Here is a 19,882-nt window from a genome sequence, read left to right on the forward strand (position 1 = left end):
TTTATAAGAGAACCCTAGTGCAGTGCTATAGGTCAATGTAAGTGGTAATATATGGCAGTATAGTGGAAGCAATGAGCAGTGTATAGGTACACAAACAAGAACTTGAAAGCAGTTGTTCAGATTATAAGTTTTCATTGTTCTTCATATCTCTGTCTCTCCCTCTGTTGTACACCCATCCATTCACCCCCCCCCCCCACACACACACACAAAGAAACAAAACCTCTGCCTGATAAACGAGAGCTGGGTTACAGTGCTTGGACAATGCATGACTGTGCATTTGTGGCTGGTCTGAAGAAGAATGCAAGTTCACATGTTCATTATGGTTGGCTGTGTCCAGCCATTTCATTGTTTGTAATCCACCCAGGATATTCCAGTATTAATGTTAAGAGTTCCATTTCTTGTGCATTGAGGGTCTCTGAAATAGTTTGCACTACATATGAATTGATGATATATTGCATTACCCCACTGTTATCTACTAACAAAGGAATCTGATTTTTTTAGCAAACAAACTTCTGATGTCAACTATAGGCACCATTACATTAATATCAGGTATAAAGGTGTGAGAGGTATCTAGAATGACAAAGGTGCTATTAACTTCTCATAAAGCTTCGTTAGGCGACAGAAGATTATCCTGATTCATAATGTTTAGCAGCGTTGGGAAATAAAATAATTATATTTGTTTTTCTATTCTTCTGAAGTCCGGAAAGTGATTTCTCACCTCTCCGAATGACATTACTCTATTTCACTAATTGTATTGTGGGCAATATACAGAAATTTTCAAGTTCTCCTGCTTATAGTCTCACACAGCTTTTAACATAAAATTCGTTGACACAATCAGCACTAGAAAAACATTTCTTACACATGCATATTCCCCATGTAAATAAGAAATGTAAGTATACCCTGATAAGCCACCAGTGTCTCGTTCCTGCTGTTGAACTAGAACATAAAAGAATGTGTTCCATATCACTAACTAAGCTAGAAAATGAATTTTGAGATTCTGCGGCATTATAGTCAACTGTTGATTAATGAAGATACTGCCAGTACATTTTTAATTTTCCTCAATACTTGTGCTTTATATGTCTTATAGGTTATTTAAAACCGTTATAAACTACCTTCTTCCACCAGGGTTGGAATAACTTTATAGTGTAGCTGTATAAGTGTCTAAATGTGTGTGTTTTCACTTTGTTAACTGCACTTCCCGGTCGAAAAATATTCAAAGGTGGCAGTTTTAAATGATTAACCTAGTATACTCTCTTTGTTTCTTGAATTTGAGTTAGAGTCACACCTTCACTTAAACCTGGGAAAAAGTGTAATTCATTACACTTTTTTACTGAATACTCTTAACGTTTTTCTTTTAAATATTAACGCTTTTGGCTGATTGCTTTCCGCCTTCCGGTCATCGGCACTAACAAGGCGGCACCCAGACTTCGGCACTAATGGCGAGTGCATCCCGCATGGCAGCGCTGTAGTCGGCGTCGGAGAGCTGTGGACTTCGCCGGTAGATGTCTCGCGCTGCTTTGACGTAGCGGGTGACTGCAGCAACGACGTCGCGAACCTCTCTGGAAAAAGTCGAAATACATTTGCTTTCATCATTGCCATAAATACCGTACGAGAAATTAAGTATCACCACAGCACACTAAAAAAAAATCTTCAAGAACATTGCCGTTGTGGACCTTTGTGAAATCGTACTTGCATACAAGAAAGCAATAGATATAATGCTCCCTTTATACTCAAACTTTTTCTCTTCCAGAATATACGTTACAAGGAAATAGAAACCACTGTCGCCGAGATGAGTCTGCACCAGATCATTTACTGGCGAGCTACAAACTATTCGATATAGCGCTACACAGCTCCCATAATTGACGTGATCACCATTGTCTTCGACACTACCTCTGCCTCCATGTTTAAATGTTGAAAACTATGCGAGATAGTAGGGACAGAGAGGCAAATGGCAATACAGAAAAGGAAACTGGGGCAAATACAAAGAGACAATACATGACGACATTGCCCTCTCCAAAGCCATAACTAACGACTTTGTCTGTATCATCAACAGACCAGAAAAAAGTATCAGATAGCGACAATCTCGCAAAAGATGGTAGACTACTGGCAGCCGGCAACCATGCGTTGGTTAGCGAAAAGAAACTCCTCTTTAGGCAAGTGGGAAGCTCCAACATCCATGCCCTAAAGCTCCAATCGAACCGGCTCAACTGCCAAATAAAATATATATCTCGGAACATAGGCAACGACAGTGGCGGGAAACATGCCGAAAGCTAGATTACAGAAATGGGGCAATGTTCCGGCGTTCCTTCTAAACCCATGATGCTAACAGCAAAACATTGACAGCAAGGAACGAGCCGGCCATCGACAACAGACATCCCGTAAAAGCATTCAAGGACGTCTTGCAAGAGGTATTTGCTTACTCCTAAGAATTCAAATTTAACGACTACTTCAATCAAAATGGTTCAAATGGCTCTGAGCACTATGGGACTAACATCTGAGGTCATCAGTCCCCTAGAACTTAGAACTAATCAAACCTAACTAATCTAAGGACATCACACACATCCATGCCCGAGGCAGGATTCGAACCTGCGACAGCAGCGGTCGCGCGGTTCCAGACTGAAGCGCCTAGAACCACTCGACCACTCCGGCCGGCCTACTTCAGTCAGCCGGTAGGAACAGAGGTAACGTTTCCTCTGACAACCTGCGTAAGAGATTCCGGGGACGAATCCTCATTAAGAAGCCAATAAGACACAAAGAAATGAAGAACGCGGTATTAACAGGTTGGTGGTATCTAGCAACTAGTAAAAACACAATAAAACGCACGCCAGGTAACCTCATTTAACGTCACCCACCAATACTGATACAATTTTTTGAGTACTGCCTGAAAGTCGAGGCGCTCCCACGTGCATGGGAAACAGGAAAAATCATTAATTACGAACTCCAGTCATACCGACCCATCTCCCTTCTTGACGTCATGGCGAAGCCATGGGACAGAATATTAACCTACAGCCAATAGCGAAGGAAAGCTGCTTCTCCTCCCTATCTAAGAAGGCTCCAGACGCAACTACAGCACAACTCATTCGCTGTTTAAGCCCACCTACTGTCGTACATATGACACGTCCATATGACATAAACGTAGCACACTGCACAGTAGCGTTATACCTCGAGTTCGAGAGCGTCTTCTGTAAACTTTCACACTTTGGCCACTTCCACAGGCTGCTAAACATCGGCAATCCACTCAAACTGGTCTGAATAATCATAGCACATATGACGGGTTGCATGCGCAAGTCGCTGAGAAAACATAAGGCCCCATTCACAGCAAATATATCCCATTCAACTGCAAGCGCCGAGCAGGTATGCCTGTAAGCGGATTAACTTCATATTGGTGTACCGGATTAAGGCTGCAGAGCTTACAACGAAAACAGATAAATATCTACAACAGCTGGATAACTGGATGGCGAAATAGTTAATTCGATCCAAACTAGTCGAAATCCAAACAATACTTTTCTGGGATAGAAACAACACCGAGAAGTGCCAATGAGATGAAAGGGATACATGATCGAGACTTTTGTTCCAGTGTATTGACAAGTACCAGAACGAAGACAAGGATCCCAAAAGAGCAAAGAAGGCTGTGAGACGACGTCAGCCAATAGCCCACTGACAAGAACCACACCACGACTGGAGCAACCTCCAGTTGAAGAAAACATAAACACCGCTCCTGCCAGCCTCGACCGCACAGTATTCGCACAGTTGTAGGCCGACACTATGATAGCAGTTATTAGTGATCCATACCAATTGCTTAAAGGGAGTTAGAAATGAAAATTTTTTTCACATCTTTGGATTTTTATCTCATTATAAAATTTGCAATTTTCCGGAATAAAATGATATATGTATCACTTATAAACTCACATAGGAAGTATGTTACTTTATTCTTTTAAGTAAAATCAACACCAGTTGAAAATGTTCAAATTTTTACACACATTACTTCAAGATTTAATAAAATCGGTAATTTTTTATATAGAAGGCTGTGTATTGGTGTTTTATAAAGGTTAAATGAAGTCAAAAACAGCACCATATCGTTTCAAAGTATAAACATGCGTTGTATGTCGAAGTGCTAACGTTTTTTCGAGAAAATGTGATGAATAGATTGGTCAATTTCTCAAAAAGTAAATTAAGAAGGCAAAATGAAGTGTTTTTAAGGAACATGGATTTTATGGCAGCATATTTTCGATTAAAGGGAAACTCTGTGTTGAACATGTGGCACGTGAAGTTACAGAAAATAAAATAGAGGCAAACTGTCAGTAGGCAGAGAAACGCCCATTAGTGCTTCAAAGATTAAAATAAAACGTTGTGATACACAGTTTTCTCAAAACGAAAGTGATGAAGGTTATATGCTGATAGATTTACGCATCCTAATGGGAGGGCCAGTTAGATGAAAACAGTGAGGTATCAAATAGACTAGATGGGAAACTTATCATTAATTGTGCCAGTTGTAAATGCACTCATTCATTTTGGAATTCTGATAAGTGTAAAGATAATTATTTTGAAGTAAATGTTAGGTGGTTTTATGGACTGAGAACTATTGGCAAAGGACACAATGCAGCAGAAACAACTAGTGCCATGATGAATATGCCACACCCACCTTGTAAAAGCGACAAGTATGCAGGATTTATTGGAGCTGCTGTGGAATTTGTTGCATGTGAGTCAATGAAGGGTGTTGCAAACGAAGCTGTTGAAATAAATTAAGGTATTACTGACATACCAGTAGCTTTTGATGGCATGTGGCAGAAGTGCAGCTACAGTTCTAATTCTGTTGCTACGGTGACCTGTGTGGATATAATATATTTCCAGATTTTAACCAAATATTATTATAAGTATAAATCAGGGAATAAAGAAGGGCATATCTGTGACAGAAATTATGAAGGAACAAGTGGTGGTATGGAGGCCTCTGCAGCTATTGAAATTTTTAGTCGATCTGGGAACAAAAGAGGAATGTGTCACACTAAGTTCTTAGGTGATGGACACTCGAATGCATATAACAGTGTAGTAGTCACTCAGCCTTATGGTGAGAAGATTATCACAAAATGGAATGTGTTGGTCATGTCCATAAGAGGATGAGCACCAAGTTGAGGAAGTTGAAACAAAGTTTGGACAAGAAACTTCCTGATTGTAAAATCATAATAGGCAGGCTGACACACAAAATTATTGCTGAACTACAGCAGTATTATGGGATGGCCATTAGAAGTAATACTGAGGATTTGTTGAAAATGAAGCAGTCAGTGTGGGCTACCTTCTTCCACAACCTGTCAACTGATGAAAAGCCAGTACACCACTTTGCCCTCCTGGACCTGATTCATGGTGCAATTACCGCAATGCCCAGTACTCAAACAGTTCATACAGCCATAAACATTCCATCCCAGCAGCAGTCATGGATATCATAAAACCTATTTATAGAGACCTGGCAAATCCTGAATTACTGAAGAAGTGTCTGTATGGTCAGACTCAAAATACCAATGAGTCGTTCAATAATCTTATGTGGACTTCCTTACCAAAAAAACGTGTTTGTTGGAATGAAGACACTAAAGTGGCGGGTCAGTGATGCTATTATTGCTTTTAATGATGGCATTGGTAGGGTGAAAGTGCTACAGCATATGGAAATTAATCCTGGAGCAAACTGCATCAGAGAACTTGAATGGATGGACAAGGTTCTCATTGATAAAGCAGAATATGCAGCACAGTTGGCCACAATGATGGAGTCCAGAAAGAAGAAAAACTTGGAAAAAGATCAAGAGGATGATACATAGTATGGTACAGGGTGCTTCTGAGTGACTAAAAATAAAAAATTAAGCATATATTAAGTGAGTTACAGTCTTCTGAAACTTTAGAAGCCATTCCTGAAAGTTAACATTTTCTGTTGCATTTTTCCCTAAATCTCAGAAACCACTTCGAGTAGAGTATTCAAATTTTCAAGGAGTAATAATATACTCCTGAGTCTACTGAACTAAGAGAAGAACATAATGTTATGTATAAATAAAATTATTTAGGATAACATACAAAAAGTGCACGAAATTTTAACCATGTAATTAAAAAAATGTATTTCCGAAAGCAATGGCTGAAATGCAATTATCGTAGTTCAGCAGGTTCAGAAAATACAGTTTAATGTCCTGTAAAAGTTTCATGTCAATGGCTACACTGGTTCCTGAAATACAGGGAAGCCAAGTCACTAAATTTAACATTGTCAGGATGGGGTGTTCTAACTCCACTTAAATGGACATTGTTTATAGCGAAGAACATTACTTGTTTGCATGTCGCCCAGCGCTTGCGACTCCGTTGTAAATTCAAAGTTAGGTATTGTCAGTCTTCTTATTTGTAATAAAAATTATTAATGTGATTTGCTTGAATGGTTGTATAGCATTCCGAGAACGCAGCATCCTTGAGGCGCCCTATAAGAGAGGAATGGGCAGGATCCCACAACTTTGGCATGCACCTCTAACTCTGCAAGACTCAGCCATATGCCATGAGATGTACGAGGCGTGTTTTTTAAGTTAGTACCATTTTGCCACACCGCGGCCGCAGCGCTGCGGTCGGCGTTCTGCGCATAGGCACTCGGTAGCTTACATCTGTTGTCTACGGAGGATGCTAAGTTCACCCAACCTGGATATGATGTGACGTCATTATGACGTATATACGCTTTAGTCGATTAACACATCTATCGACTTTTAACGAACGTTCGAGATTCTAAACTGTCGTCAGCTAGTGGTTTGTTTTGACACGTGCGATTTTGATAACAGCTCAGTGTGGCAGCGTATATGTATTTCGCCAAAATAAAAGTAAAAGAGCTGGATATTAATAGAAATATTCCTGACCGTGGCCTTGAAAACACCACGGACAACACGTTTCGTAAAAAAGTGAAGTCTTCTTATGTCGCGACCAGATTAGATTGTGTGATTGCTGTATTGAGCGCTTACGCCGAAAATAATATTTCTTTATAATCAATATTTTAGTATGGTTTCATACAATTGGTCTTGTCAGTACATATTATATTGTAGCAGCATACTCTTGCTGACTTTTTTTTCTTAATTTATATAGCTGAAAGAGAACTCGTGCAAGTTTGTTAGCTAAGTAATTTATATGTCCATCCCAAGATAGTCTTTTATCAACCATAATTCCAAGTAATTTTACACTCGGACCGCAGAGACAGGTACCTTAGTGTCCAGTAATGACTGGTGTGTAGAATGATTGAATTTCGAACTTAAAAAGAAAAATACGAGGCATTGTTGAATAAAAATCGTCGACCGGAGATGAAATACGAGGGGAAATGGATTTCTCAATGAAATCTTAAACAAAGGTTAGTGTCTTGACGCATCTAAAGATTTTGGCTGCTGAGTGCTTCTCCTCACCGAGTACGAATAACCGACGCACTTCAGCTGGGTCAGAAGTACATCAATTTCTGCTTGAGATTCACAATAACCACGCAATTGCCCGTCGTCATCGATGCTGAACTCTTTCAGCTTTTTCTCATTAGTCTCTCGAATGCTGAACACATAATTAGAGACGAGCAAACGAAAAACAACGCACATGACACAAACATAGTACAATACACGATTTAAACGCAAGGAACGCAAAACACATTTAAACGAATGGCGCAGAGCACAGCACTACCCTGTCACAACCTCTCGAAATTTCACAAAAGTCGAATAGTCGATATGCGGTTTCTATCGTTTTCGATGTAGCGTGTATACGTCATAATGACGTCACATCGTATCCAAGTCCGGTGAACTTAGCACCCTCCGTTGTCTACGCACTGACGCCATTACAGTCTGATTCTTCCTTGTTTACGTTGTGTAATGAGTGTTTAAGATGCCTCCGATAATCGTGAGTCCAGCCGACTGTGAAGTACGGGCTGTTATCAGATTTCTTAGTGCTAAAGGCCTAAAAGCGATCGATATTCATCGTGAGATCTGTACAGTTTGCGGAGAAAACATTATGAGTGATGGAATGGTAAGAAAGTAGGTGAGAGCATTTAAAGATGGCCGCACAAATCTGCATGATGAACAACGCAGTGGGAGTCCTTCGGTCGTTAATGAAAGTTTGGTGCAGGAAGTGGACAACAAGGTGAGAGAAAACAGACGCTTTACGATTTCCTCCTTGCGGGATGATTTTCCTAATGTTTCTCGTAGTGTTTTGTATGGCATTGTGACAGAGCACTTGTATTACCGAAAATTGTGCATACATTGGGTACCAAAAATATTGACAGATGTTCACAAAACCAAACGTTTAGACAGTGCATTGACTTTCCTTGAGTGGTACCACAACGCTGGTGATGATTTCTTAAGCCAAACTGTTATGGGCAATGAAACATGGGTGGCCTACGTCACATGAGAATCAAAGCAACAGTCCATGGAAAGGCAGCATTCAGATTCACCCAGAAAAGTGAAGTTCAAGCAAACAATTTCTGCCCAGAAAATCATGTGCACAAAAAAATGGTTCAAATGGCTCTGAGCACTATGGGACTTAACTGCAGAGGTCAACAGTCCCCTAGAACTTAGAACTACTTAAACCTAACTAACCTAAGGACATCACACACATCCATGCCCGAGGTAGGATTCGAACCTGCGACCGTAGCGGTGGCGCGGTTTCAATCATGTGCACAGTTTTTTGGGACAGAAAAACAGTATTGCTTGTGGAATGTCTGCCTCGTAATGAGAAAGTCAATGCAGCAGTTTACTGTAAGACATTGCACAATCTGCGCCGTTCAATTTAGAAAAAAGACGTGGCAAGTTGAGCAAGGACATCGTTTTGCTGCGAGACATGTGGCGAATCAGACCAAAGATCTCATCACATCTTTTCGATGGGGAACTCTAGATCATCCTCCATACAGCCCCAATCTTGCGCCCAGTGACTACCATCTGTTCCTGCACTTGATGAAACACCTGGACAGTCAGCGTCTTCAAGACAATGACAAAGTCAAAACAGTGGTGATGCAGTGGTTAACAAGTCAGGTGGCAGACTTCTATGAGGAGGGTATTCAAAAACTGGTACAACGTTATGACAAGTGCCTCAATATCGACGGAAATTATGTAGAAAAGTAGGTTAAGGTACAGGCTTTCATGTAAAAATAAAATTATTGAGATATCTTAGCACGTCTTTATTTAATTTCAAAACGGTACTTACTTAAAAAACACGCCTAGTATTTAGACAATTATTTGAACGGTAGCACTCACCTAATCCACATCCTGAAAGAAGTCCGATTGAGACAAAACCTTATTAAGACAGGTGCAGGCAGTTTCCACGGACGCTCGACTGGGAAAGTCATACACAAACGTATAAAACATTTATACATCCGATTTCTGTGTATGCTGGTGCCCCACGGGATAGCACGCCGCAACAGTATGCTCAAAAACGATATCCAACATAATATCACCTCCTTTGCAGTCTCCAATGTCTACACCTGCAAACCATCAGCGATAATGTCTATCAGATCGCAAAATTCGAACCATTACAAACGCGACTAGTTCTGCTTAGTGTGAGATGCGGAAGGCATCTGTTACTAAATCAACTAAGATGACTCAAACACATATACACTGCCGCATGAAACATGACTTGAGACTTACGTTAGAGATGGGAAAAATCGATCGAAAACAGCCGATTTAGTCGGTTGTCGGTAAACAATCGACTCATTCAGTTGTATGAGGGGCGAAAACGAGACACATAGAGCCGGCCCATGTGGCCGTGCGGTTCTAGGCGCTTCAGTCTGGAACCGCGTGACCGCTACGGTCGCAGGTTCGAATCCTGCCTCGGACATGGATGTGTGTGATGTCCTTAGGTTAGTTAGGTTTAAGTAGTTCTAAGTACTAGGGGACTGATGACCACTGATGTTAAGTCCCATAGTGCTCAGAGTCATTTTTCGAGACACATAGAAAAAGAGTTAGTAAACAGTTTATTGTTTCAAAATTACTCTCCGTAACTGTTAATACATTTATCACTCTATAAGACAGGACAGTCGGCGACTTCATGAAAAATTTTGCAATTGCCTACTGCACCTCTTCGTCTGGAGTGAATCGACGGCCATGAATCTCTCTTTCTTTGGGACTCCAAAATTATGGAAACTGCGTGGAGAGATCGGAACTGTATGAAGGATGTACAATGCCTTTCCATCGAAACTCCTGCAGCTTAATCGAAACATCTTTTGCAGTGTGTGGGCAGGCATTATCCAGTAACAGAAAGATGCTGTCCACCAACATTCCTGGGCATTTGAACTTGATGGCACGCTTCAGTTTTTGCAAAGTGGCCACGTACAGAGCATTGACAGTCTTGTCTCATAGTGGGATAAATGTATTGACAGTTATGGCGACTACTTCTGAAACTATAAACAGTTTACTTACGTTTTCCACATTTCTCTCGTTTTCATTTCACTTTTTAGTTTTACGTATTGGTTGCATTATGCATTCATTGTTTTGATTGAAACCAGTCTAAGGGATGAATCGAATGAAAACAGTCGATTCATTTGGTTGTAGCTTTAGGTATTGATTGGACTTGATTGCATGTTCTTTTGAGTGAAGCCAGTCTTTAGGAGCAAACAGATGAAAACAGACGACGTGCTCCGACGTATTCAGTTCTGAGCGTAAACATTCGAACGTTTTGCCATTGATAAATCATTACTGCACTCTGCTATATCGCGTCTTGTTACTGTTATTGCCATCCGAATATTTGATTTTTGTTGAGGGACAATATATAGCTTTTAGTTCAGTTTTTCATCCTTGTTTATGAATAGGCGTTCTTTTTCTTTTCTTTTTTTTTTCGTAGTGAAGCTGGTGTCCGGACCAGAATACCGAAATGGTCAGTGGCGTGGAAATGAAAGAAACTGTATGACTGGACAAAAAGTGAACCTCAAGATAAATTCAGTGCGATGTAGAGTATATACAAGGATTGAAACTTTAATAGTGGCAACTATTTATTTACAGCTCGTACAAAATAGATACGTGTTTCAAAGTTTTACTGACTTAAGTAGCCACCAGGATTGTGTATAACCCGTTGCCAGCATCGTGGAAGTCGTAGGATACTCTTAGCAATGCCAGTTGCGTTGACAGTTCGAGTGGCGCAGTCTATTGGCCGACAAATTTGTAGCAGTTAAAGTTCAAACCCTCGTACAAGGATGATTCAGATTATGAAACTATGTTAATTAAAGAACTTCAAAGAAAATTAACGATTGACGAGAGATATTTCTCGTGAAAAATACTTCTGACTGTTGACAGTGTATGCTTAAAAAGCAAGTGATTAAGATCACCAAACAGTTTACAAATTTATATCTTTTATGCTTTCTAGAATGAGATGCGACGTTTTCCTTACTTGAACAGCGTGCAATCACTCGTTTTCTGAATTTGCGTGGTGTGAAACCAATTGAAATTCATCGGCAGTTGAAGGAGACATGTGGTGATGGAGTTATTGATGTGTCGAAAGTGCGTTCATGGGTGCGACAGTTTAATGAAGGCAGAACATCATGTGACAACAAACTGAAACAACCTCGGGCTCGCACAAGCCGGTCTGACGACATTATCGAAAAAGTGGAGAGAATTGTTTTGGGGGATCGCCGAATGACTGTTGAACAGATCGCCTCCGGAGTTGGCATTTCTGTGGGTCCTGTGCACACAATCCTGCATGACGACCTGAAAATGCGAAAAGTGTCATCCAGGTGGGTGCCACGAATGCTGACGGACGACCACATGGCTGCCCGTGTGGCATGTTGCCAAGCAATGTTGACGCGCAACGACAGCATGAATGGGACTTTCTTTTCGCTGGTTGTGACAATGGACGAGACGTGGATGCCAATTTTCAATCCAGAAACAAAGCGCCAGTCAGCTCAATGGAAGCACACAGATTCACCGCCACCAAAAAAATTTCGGGTAACCGCCAGTGCTGAAAAAATGATGGTGTCCATGTTCTGGGACAGCGAGGGCGTAATCCTTACCCATTGCGTTCCAAAGGGCACTACGGTAACAGGTGCATCCTACGAAAATGTTTTGAAGAACAAATTCCTTCCTGCACTGCAACAAAAACGTCTGGGAAGGGCTGTGCGTGTGCTGTTTCACCAAGACAACGCACCCGCACATCGAGCTAACGTTACGCAACAGTTTCTTCGTGATAACAACTTTGAAGTGATTCCTCATGCTCCCTACTCACCTGACCTGGCTCCTAGTGACTTTTGGCTTTTTCCAACAATGAAAGACACTCTCCGTGGCCGCACATTCACCAGCCGTGCTGCTATTGCCTCAGCGATTTTCCAGTGGTCAATACAGACTCCTAGAGAAGCCTTCGCCGCTGCCATGGAATCATGGCGTCAGCGTTGTGAAAAATGTGTGCGTCTGCAGGGCGATTACGTCGAGAAGTAACGCCAGTTTCATCAATTTCGGATGAGTAGTTAATTAGAAAAAAAATCGGAGGCCTTAGAACTTGAACGCACCTCGTAGAAATCGAGTTGAACGCACGAGGGCTTAAGTCAGGGGAGTGCAGGAGTTGGTATAGCACTTTGGACCCCATCAGTCAAACAAATCAGTAACAGCTTGCACTGTATGTGCTTGAGCATTGGCCTGCAAAATGATGGTCCGGTTCTGCAGAAAGTGTCATCACTTCTGTCTCTATGCTGGTCATAGGTTGTGTTCCAAAAATGAACAGCACAGAGACAGAAGTGATGACATTTTCGGCAGGATCTGACCATCATTTTGCAGGACAAAGCTCAAGCACGTACATTGCAAGCTGTTACTGATTTGTTTGACTGATGGGGCTGCTACGTGCTATACCACTTACTGCACTCCCCTGACTTAAGCCCTGGTGAGTTTAGCTCGTTTTCTAAACTGAAGGAAACACTTCATGTCATTCGCTTCAGAACTGATACGAATTCGTCGGGCAATAGACCACACCACTCGAACTGTCTACGCAACTGGCACTGCTAAGAGTATCCTACGACTTCCACATCGCTGGCAACGGGTTATACAAAATGCTGGTGACTACTTTGAAGGTCAGTAAAACTTTGAAACACGTATAAATTTTGTATGAGCTGTAACTAAGTAGTTGCCACTATTAAAGTTCAAACCCTCGTACAAGGATGATTCAGATTATGAAACTATGTTAATTAAAGAACTTCAAAGAAAATTAACGATTGACGAGAGATATTTCTCGTGAAAAATACTTCTGACTGTTGACAGTGTATGCTTAAAAAGCAAGTGATTAAGATCACCAAACAGTTTACAAATTTATATCTTTTATGCTTTCTAGAATGAGATTTTTACTCTGAAGCGGAATGTGCGCTGATACGAAACTTCCTGGCAAAATAAAACTGTGTGGCGGACCGAGAATCGAACTCAGCCTTATGCCTTTTGTGGGAAAGTGCTCTACCAACTGAGCTACCCAAGTACGACTCACGACTCGTCCTCACAGTTTCAATTCTGCCAGTACTTCGACTCCTACCTTCCAAACTTCACAGAACCACTTGCAGAATTAGCACTCCTGGAAGAAAGGATATTGCGGAGACATGGCTTAGCCACAGCCTGGGGGATCTTTCCAGAATGAGATTTTCACTCTGCAGGGGATTGTGCGCTGATATGAAACTTCCAGACAGATTAAAACTGTGTGCTGGACTGAGACTCGAACTCGAGACCTTTGTCTTTCGCAGGCAAGTGCTCTACCAACTGAGTTACTTACGCACGTTTCACGACTCGTCCTCACAACTTCAATTCTGCCAGTGCCTCGTTTCCTACCTTCCAAACTTCACAGAAGCTCATCTGCGAACCTTGCAGAACTAACACTCCTGGAAGAAAGGATATTGCAGAGACATGGCTTATCCACAGCCTGGGGTATGTTTCCTGAATGATATTTTCACTCTGCAGCAGAGTGTGTGCTGATATGAAACTTCCTGGAAGATTAAAACTGTGTACCAGACCGAGACTCGAACTCGGGACCTTGGTCTTTCCCGGGCAAGTGCTCTACCAACTGAGCTACTCAAGCACGACTCACGACCCGTCCTCACAGCTTCAATTCTGCCAGTACCCCATCCCCTACCTCCCAAACTTCACAAAGCTCTTCTGCGAATCTTGCAGAACTAGCACTCCTGGAAGACCTCCAGGCTGTGGCTAAGCCATGTCTCCGCAATATCCTTTCTTCCAGGAGTGCTAGTTCTGCAAGGTTCGCAGAAGAGCTTCTGTGAAGTTTGGAAGGCAGGAGACGAGGTACTGGCAGAATTGAAGCTGTGAGGATGGGTCGTGAGTCGTGCTTGGGTAGCTTAGTTGGTAGAGCACTTGCCCGAGAAAGACAAAGGTCCGGAGTTCGAGTCCCGGTCTGATACACAGTTTTAATCTTACAGGATGTTTTATATGCTTTCTGTTCACATCACCTCAGCATTTACAGTAACACCACCTCCTCCGTACTACACATAATAGCAGTCGCCAAACCGAAACCATTCCATCGGATTGCCACATGTTAGAGCGTGATTCACCACTCCAAATCACTTGTTTTCGGTATTCCATTGTCCACTGGCGTTGCTCTTTGCACCATCTCAATCGCCGCTTACCATTGACTACATAAATGTGTTGCTAATGAGGAGATAGAGGAAGAGGAGATAGGTATTTAATGTCCCATCTACGACGAGGTCATTAGATACGGAGAACAAGTTCGGTTCCGGAAAGGGTGGAGAAGGAAGGAAGTCGTGCCTTTCGGGCATTTACCTTAAGCAATTTAGGGTAATCACGGACGGTCAGACGTGGGTTTGAACTGTCGTCCTCCCGAATGCGAGTCCACTGAGCTAACAACTGCGCTACCCCGTTCGGTGGTCATGAGGAGCTGCTCGACCATTACACCCCATCCTTTTTAACTCCCTACTCTCAGTCACATTGCTAAATGGACTACTGGTAGCACTTAGGAACTCATGAGTGATTCCTTCCACTGACTTCATGAAATTTCTCACAGCCACCATTCACAATGGTCGACGATCCCTGGTTGTTAGTACACGAGGTTAGCCTAGTATTCATTTACTCATGGTTGCTCCTTTGCGTATTCATTTCAGAATGACATCACCAACAGTCGACTTCCGCAGCTTTAGGGGAGTTGAAATGCCCCTGGTGGGTTTGTCACTCGTCTGACAACCGATGCCCATTCCACATTCGAAGTTACTCAGCTCACTGGAGCGGCACATTATTTTGTTGCTGCTCCTCTATTGGCAACACAATACTCTCCGCCTCCTATTGTAATGGTGGGTGTACCTTTCATAACATCTTGTGGTCAATTTCGCATTACAAAGGGTTGTTCGAATAGTTTTGATCAGATAACGTAGAGGAACTGCCCACTCTTCTAGAAACGGTATACGGTGGGCCGCTTAAAAATACGTCACATGGTGGAAAAAGGCGCTGTAGGATAGGCCTATCTAACCGACGTCAGTCTGTTGTAGAAATTATGGAACACGCAGTACATTGCGCTCATGTGCGATGCATTTTCTGGAAACCGAACAACTCATACGAAGTAATCGATATGCACCGTCTTTGAGAAACCCTGCCTGCTCTGTTCGTTCGTGAGATCCAGAGGATACCGTGTTTCTTGATTTTCGGAAGGCCGTCGATATGGTTCCGCTCCATCTCCTAATACACTAAATAGGCGCATACGGAATACTTGAACAGATACGCGATTGGACTGAAGGCTTCATTGCAAACAGAACAAATAAAACACTATACGTCATTCCTTCGCCAAAATCGAAGGCAACAACCACTGTGTCTCAAGGAGGTGAGCTAGGGCCGCTGCTGTTCACGTTGTAAAGGGTGTTAAAGAAGCAGTTCATATTTTAAGAGGCGGCGTATGGACCAAAACGAGAAAAAAATGTCCAGTAAATATGGATTCTAAAATGCATACCGTGAGAGATATGAACACTTGTTCATCTTCGCTACTGCGAAACATATTGTTATTACAAACGACTTACAGAATGCAGTAAACAAATGAGTAAACAAATGAGAACACGATTCTGTTACTGTAAGGTACACAGAGGTGACAAGTCATGGGACAGCGATATGCTCATATACAGATGGCAGTAGTATTGCGTACACAAGGTATAAAAGGGCAGAGCATTGGCGGAGCTACCATTTGTACTCAGGTGATCCATGTAGAAAGGTTTCCGACGTGATTATGGCCACACGACGGGAACTAACAGCCTTTCAACGCGAAATGGATCTGGGACATTCCATTTCGGAAATCGTTATGGAATGCAATATTCCGAGATCCACAGTGTTAAGAGTGTGTCGAGAATACCTAATTTCAGGCATTACCTCTCAGCACGGACAACGCAGTGGCCGCCGTCCTTCATTTAACGACCGAGAGCAGCAGCGTCTGCATAGAGCTGACAGTGCCAACACACAAGCAACACTGCGTGAAACAACCGCAGAAAACAATAAGTGACGTACGACGAACGCATCCCTTAGGACAGTGCGGCAAAATTTGATGTCAATGGGCTACGGTAGCAGACGACGGACGAGAGTGTCTTTGCTAACAGTAGCGCCTCTCCACGGCTCGTGACCATCTCGGTTCGACCCCAGACGACTCGAAAACAATGACCTGGTCAGATGAGTCCTGATTTCACTTGGTAAGAGCTGATGGTAGGATTCGAATGTGGTGCAGATCCCACGAAGCCCTGGATCCAAGCTGTCTACAAGGCACTGTGCCAGCTGGTGTGGGCTGTGTTTACGTGGAATGGACTGGATCCTCTGGTCCCATTGAAGGCTGTAGAGGTAACACAGCTAAATATTTCTGCAGGGGACTTCCAACGACTTGATGAGTCCATGCCACGACGAGTTGCTGCATTAAGCTGGGCAAAAGGAGGTTTGACACAATATTAGGAGGTATCCCATGACTTTTGTCACTTCAATGTGATCTGCTCGCTATTGCATATGACCTGCACTTGTGGGCCATCGCTAAAAGATATGCTCAATGTAGAGTCAGTTCATAGTAAGGCATGCTTCGTCTTAGTGAATCACGCGTTCTCTGAAAAATTCCACGTTGGTCATGGATGTGCTGGCAGGCATTGCTGATGCGTTTTTGTGGTGTTTGGACATCATTAATGAGACTTGTGCACACCAAAGTTTTCAAGTGGCCCTACAACCGAAAATCCAAGGAATTAAGATCGACAGAACTAACTGGACAACGTACTGCACTTCTCCGACCAATCCATTTCTCATGAAATAACTGAGTGAGGCGTTCTAGGACAGGGAGAAAACGGGTGGTGCATGAGCCTCATACCCAGCTGTGTTGGAATGGTATCTTCTCTAGCAGGAGAGGGAAGTCGTTTGATTGGAAATGAAGAAACCTTGCACCAGTTAACCTGTTTGGTAGCACGTAAGGCTCTGTTAGTCCATCGCTAATGAAATGTAAAATGTGCGAGAGTCCCTTCCCAGGGAGATCGGCCGCCTGGTGCAAATCTTTTTATGTGACGCCTCTTCAATAACTTGCTCACCGATGACGATGAAATGAGGACGGGGACAATACACACACCCAGTCAGAGAACGAAGGAAAATCACCAATTCTGTCGGGATTCTAAGCCGGGGCCCCGTGGTACAGAGTGAGCAACGCTAATCATAAGATCATGACCTGTTGACATCCTGGCCATATATTAATTGGGCATGTACAAGTGCTGATAGCTCTTAAAGCAAACATTTAAGAGCCCATGTTTACTGGATATCTTTCTCATATTTTGGTCCGTACTATCACCTCTCAAAATATGGAATACCTGTACTTTTTTTTAACATCCTGTACATATAGACATGACTTGGCAGAAAACCTACCTGGCCCTATGAGGCTGTTTACAGATGACACTCGGAGATGACACATCGCTAGGAAATTATTACGAAGTTCTGAGAGACTTGAAGGTGATCAGCACGTGACACAAAGTTACGCAGTAGACTTTAAAAACAAATAAAGATAATAAAATGCGTGTAAACAGATGAAAAGATCCGATGTTGTTAGACTACGTGATAGTCGATCAGTTTTTGGAATTCGTCACAACCTCTAAGTATCTTGAGGCAGGAGCGGATCCAAGGTGGGGGACGAGAAGGCTTCACGAGTGTCGTGACCCTTCCCAGAGGAACATTTTAGTAGAAGCGTTTTTCAGTTTATGCTTCTCAGCTCTTGCTCTTCTCGAATATATATTTCTTTCCTTTGACCAATGCGAGACCAAAGCCCTCGGTTCTCGGATTTGTACGTATTTGCTTACATTTTGTGACTGCTGTCCCTAGCAGGAACGCTACATTGAAAGACGTATGAAAAACAGGCAGTATGTTATATTTGCAGCAACAGATACACAGAAATACGCCAAGAAATATTCAGTCAACTTTCAAAAATGATAATGAAAATGTAAGAGGCTAAAATATTTCGAAAACTATTTTGATGAAAATAATGAGGTTGTTTAAGCACTAGTGGTAAGGGAAAAAAAGAATAAACGCCACTGGGAAACAGCCGTTGGGTCACGGTGTGTCCAGACGCGGTAGGTTGTCGGTATTCGTTGTCTCGAGGTAACGTAAGCGACTGGCGTATCGGAGGTTGCGTGTTCGATGTCTGCGTGGCTGTGGAATTTCACATGTGCTTTTGCTGAGTACATGGATAAAAATGATAGTAGCAACAAACTTCAAATCTGAATTCGATGTAATGTTTGTAAGTGAAAACAAATTCTGATGGAAAGATATAAATGATATACTCAGCAACAGAACACACTAAATTCCTCAGCCACGCAGTACTCGTTCTGACTGAAACAAGGCGCAACATGTGATGCGGCCGGCCGCTGGAACCGAGGGGTTCTATGCGCTTGTCCGGAACCGTGTTGCTGATACGGTCGCAGGTTCGAATCCTGTCTCGGGCGTGGATGTGTCTGATGTCCTTAGGTTAGTTAGGTTTGAGTAGTTCTAAGTCTAGGGGACTGATGACCTCAGATGTTAAGTCCCATAGTGTTTTCGCAATTACAAGCAGATTCAAATGAATGTATGGATATATATTCCGCATGTCCTTGAAAGGCTTGGAACAATAGTTAGTGACATGAACGAAAATGCTATGAGGATAAAACTGCCCTGGAACACATAAGGGGGAAGAGGTGGCAGAAGGAAGTGGGTTTTATGTTTCGAAAACGGCCGATGTTTGTGTCAAATCTCCAATTTTCAGGGTCGCCACGCCGAGTGATTACATACCTGATCAAGTTTATCAGAAAGTTTAGTTGGATAGTACATTCTGCAAATATTTAGAAACGAGTAGAATTCATTGAAATATACTATAGGAAGCTGAAATGCAAAATATTTTTCTGTTCCATTATGTTCGGAAAAATCATTCATCTTCCTAATCACATGCAAAAATAAGCAAATTAAATCTTTATTAACTATAAGCAAGTTGCATACAAAACCCTTCGACATTATCTTTAACTCGTCCAGGAATAACCCAGGTAGTATCTCCAACGATTACAAAATGGCTCTGAGCGCTATGGGACTTAACATCGAAGGTCATCACTTAAACCTAACTAACCTAAGGGCATCACAAACATCCATGCCCGAGGCAGGATTCGAACCTGCGACCGTAGCGGTAGCGCGGTTCCAGACTGAAGGGCCTAGAACCGCTCGACCACACTGGCCGGCCCAACGATTACAGAAAAATAAAAACGGCCAGTCTAATTGCAACTAATATTTACTTATTCTGGTAACCGCTTTCAGTCAACACGCCATCTTCAGACCAGTAATTCCTTGGTGACGTGTGAAGCCAGTCAACTTACCTGCTGTATGTACCAAAAGGTACCAGTCAACAACTGCAGTTGGCTCCACACATCACGAAGAAGTTACCGATCGGAAGGTGGTCATGTTTGACTGAAACCGGTTACCAC

General features: G+C 42.5%; 1 protein-coding gene across 1 annotated transcript in view; it reads right to left on the reverse strand.

Annotated features, from left to right (window-relative positions):
- Positions 1-202: 202 nt before the first annotated feature.
- Positions 203-19,882, reverse strand: part of LOC124712153 (probable tubulin polyglutamylase TTLL2) — a 416,983-nt gene continuing 397,303 nt past the window's right edge. Inside the window, exon 11 of the mRNA XM_047242449.1 lies at positions 203-1,559. Coding sequence (XP_047098405.1) covers positions 1,406-1,559 — 154 coding nt within the window. The 3' untranslated portion in view covers positions 203-1,405. The remainder of the gene's footprint in view (positions 1,560-19,882) is intronic.

This window comes from Schistocerca piceifrons, chromosome 8, assembly GCF_021461385.2.
Source record: "Schistocerca piceifrons isolate TAMUIC-IGC-003096 chromosome 8, iqSchPice1.1, whole genome shotgun sequence".
NCBI lineage: Eukaryota > Metazoa > Arthropoda > Insecta > Orthoptera > Acrididae > Schistocerca > Schistocerca piceifrons.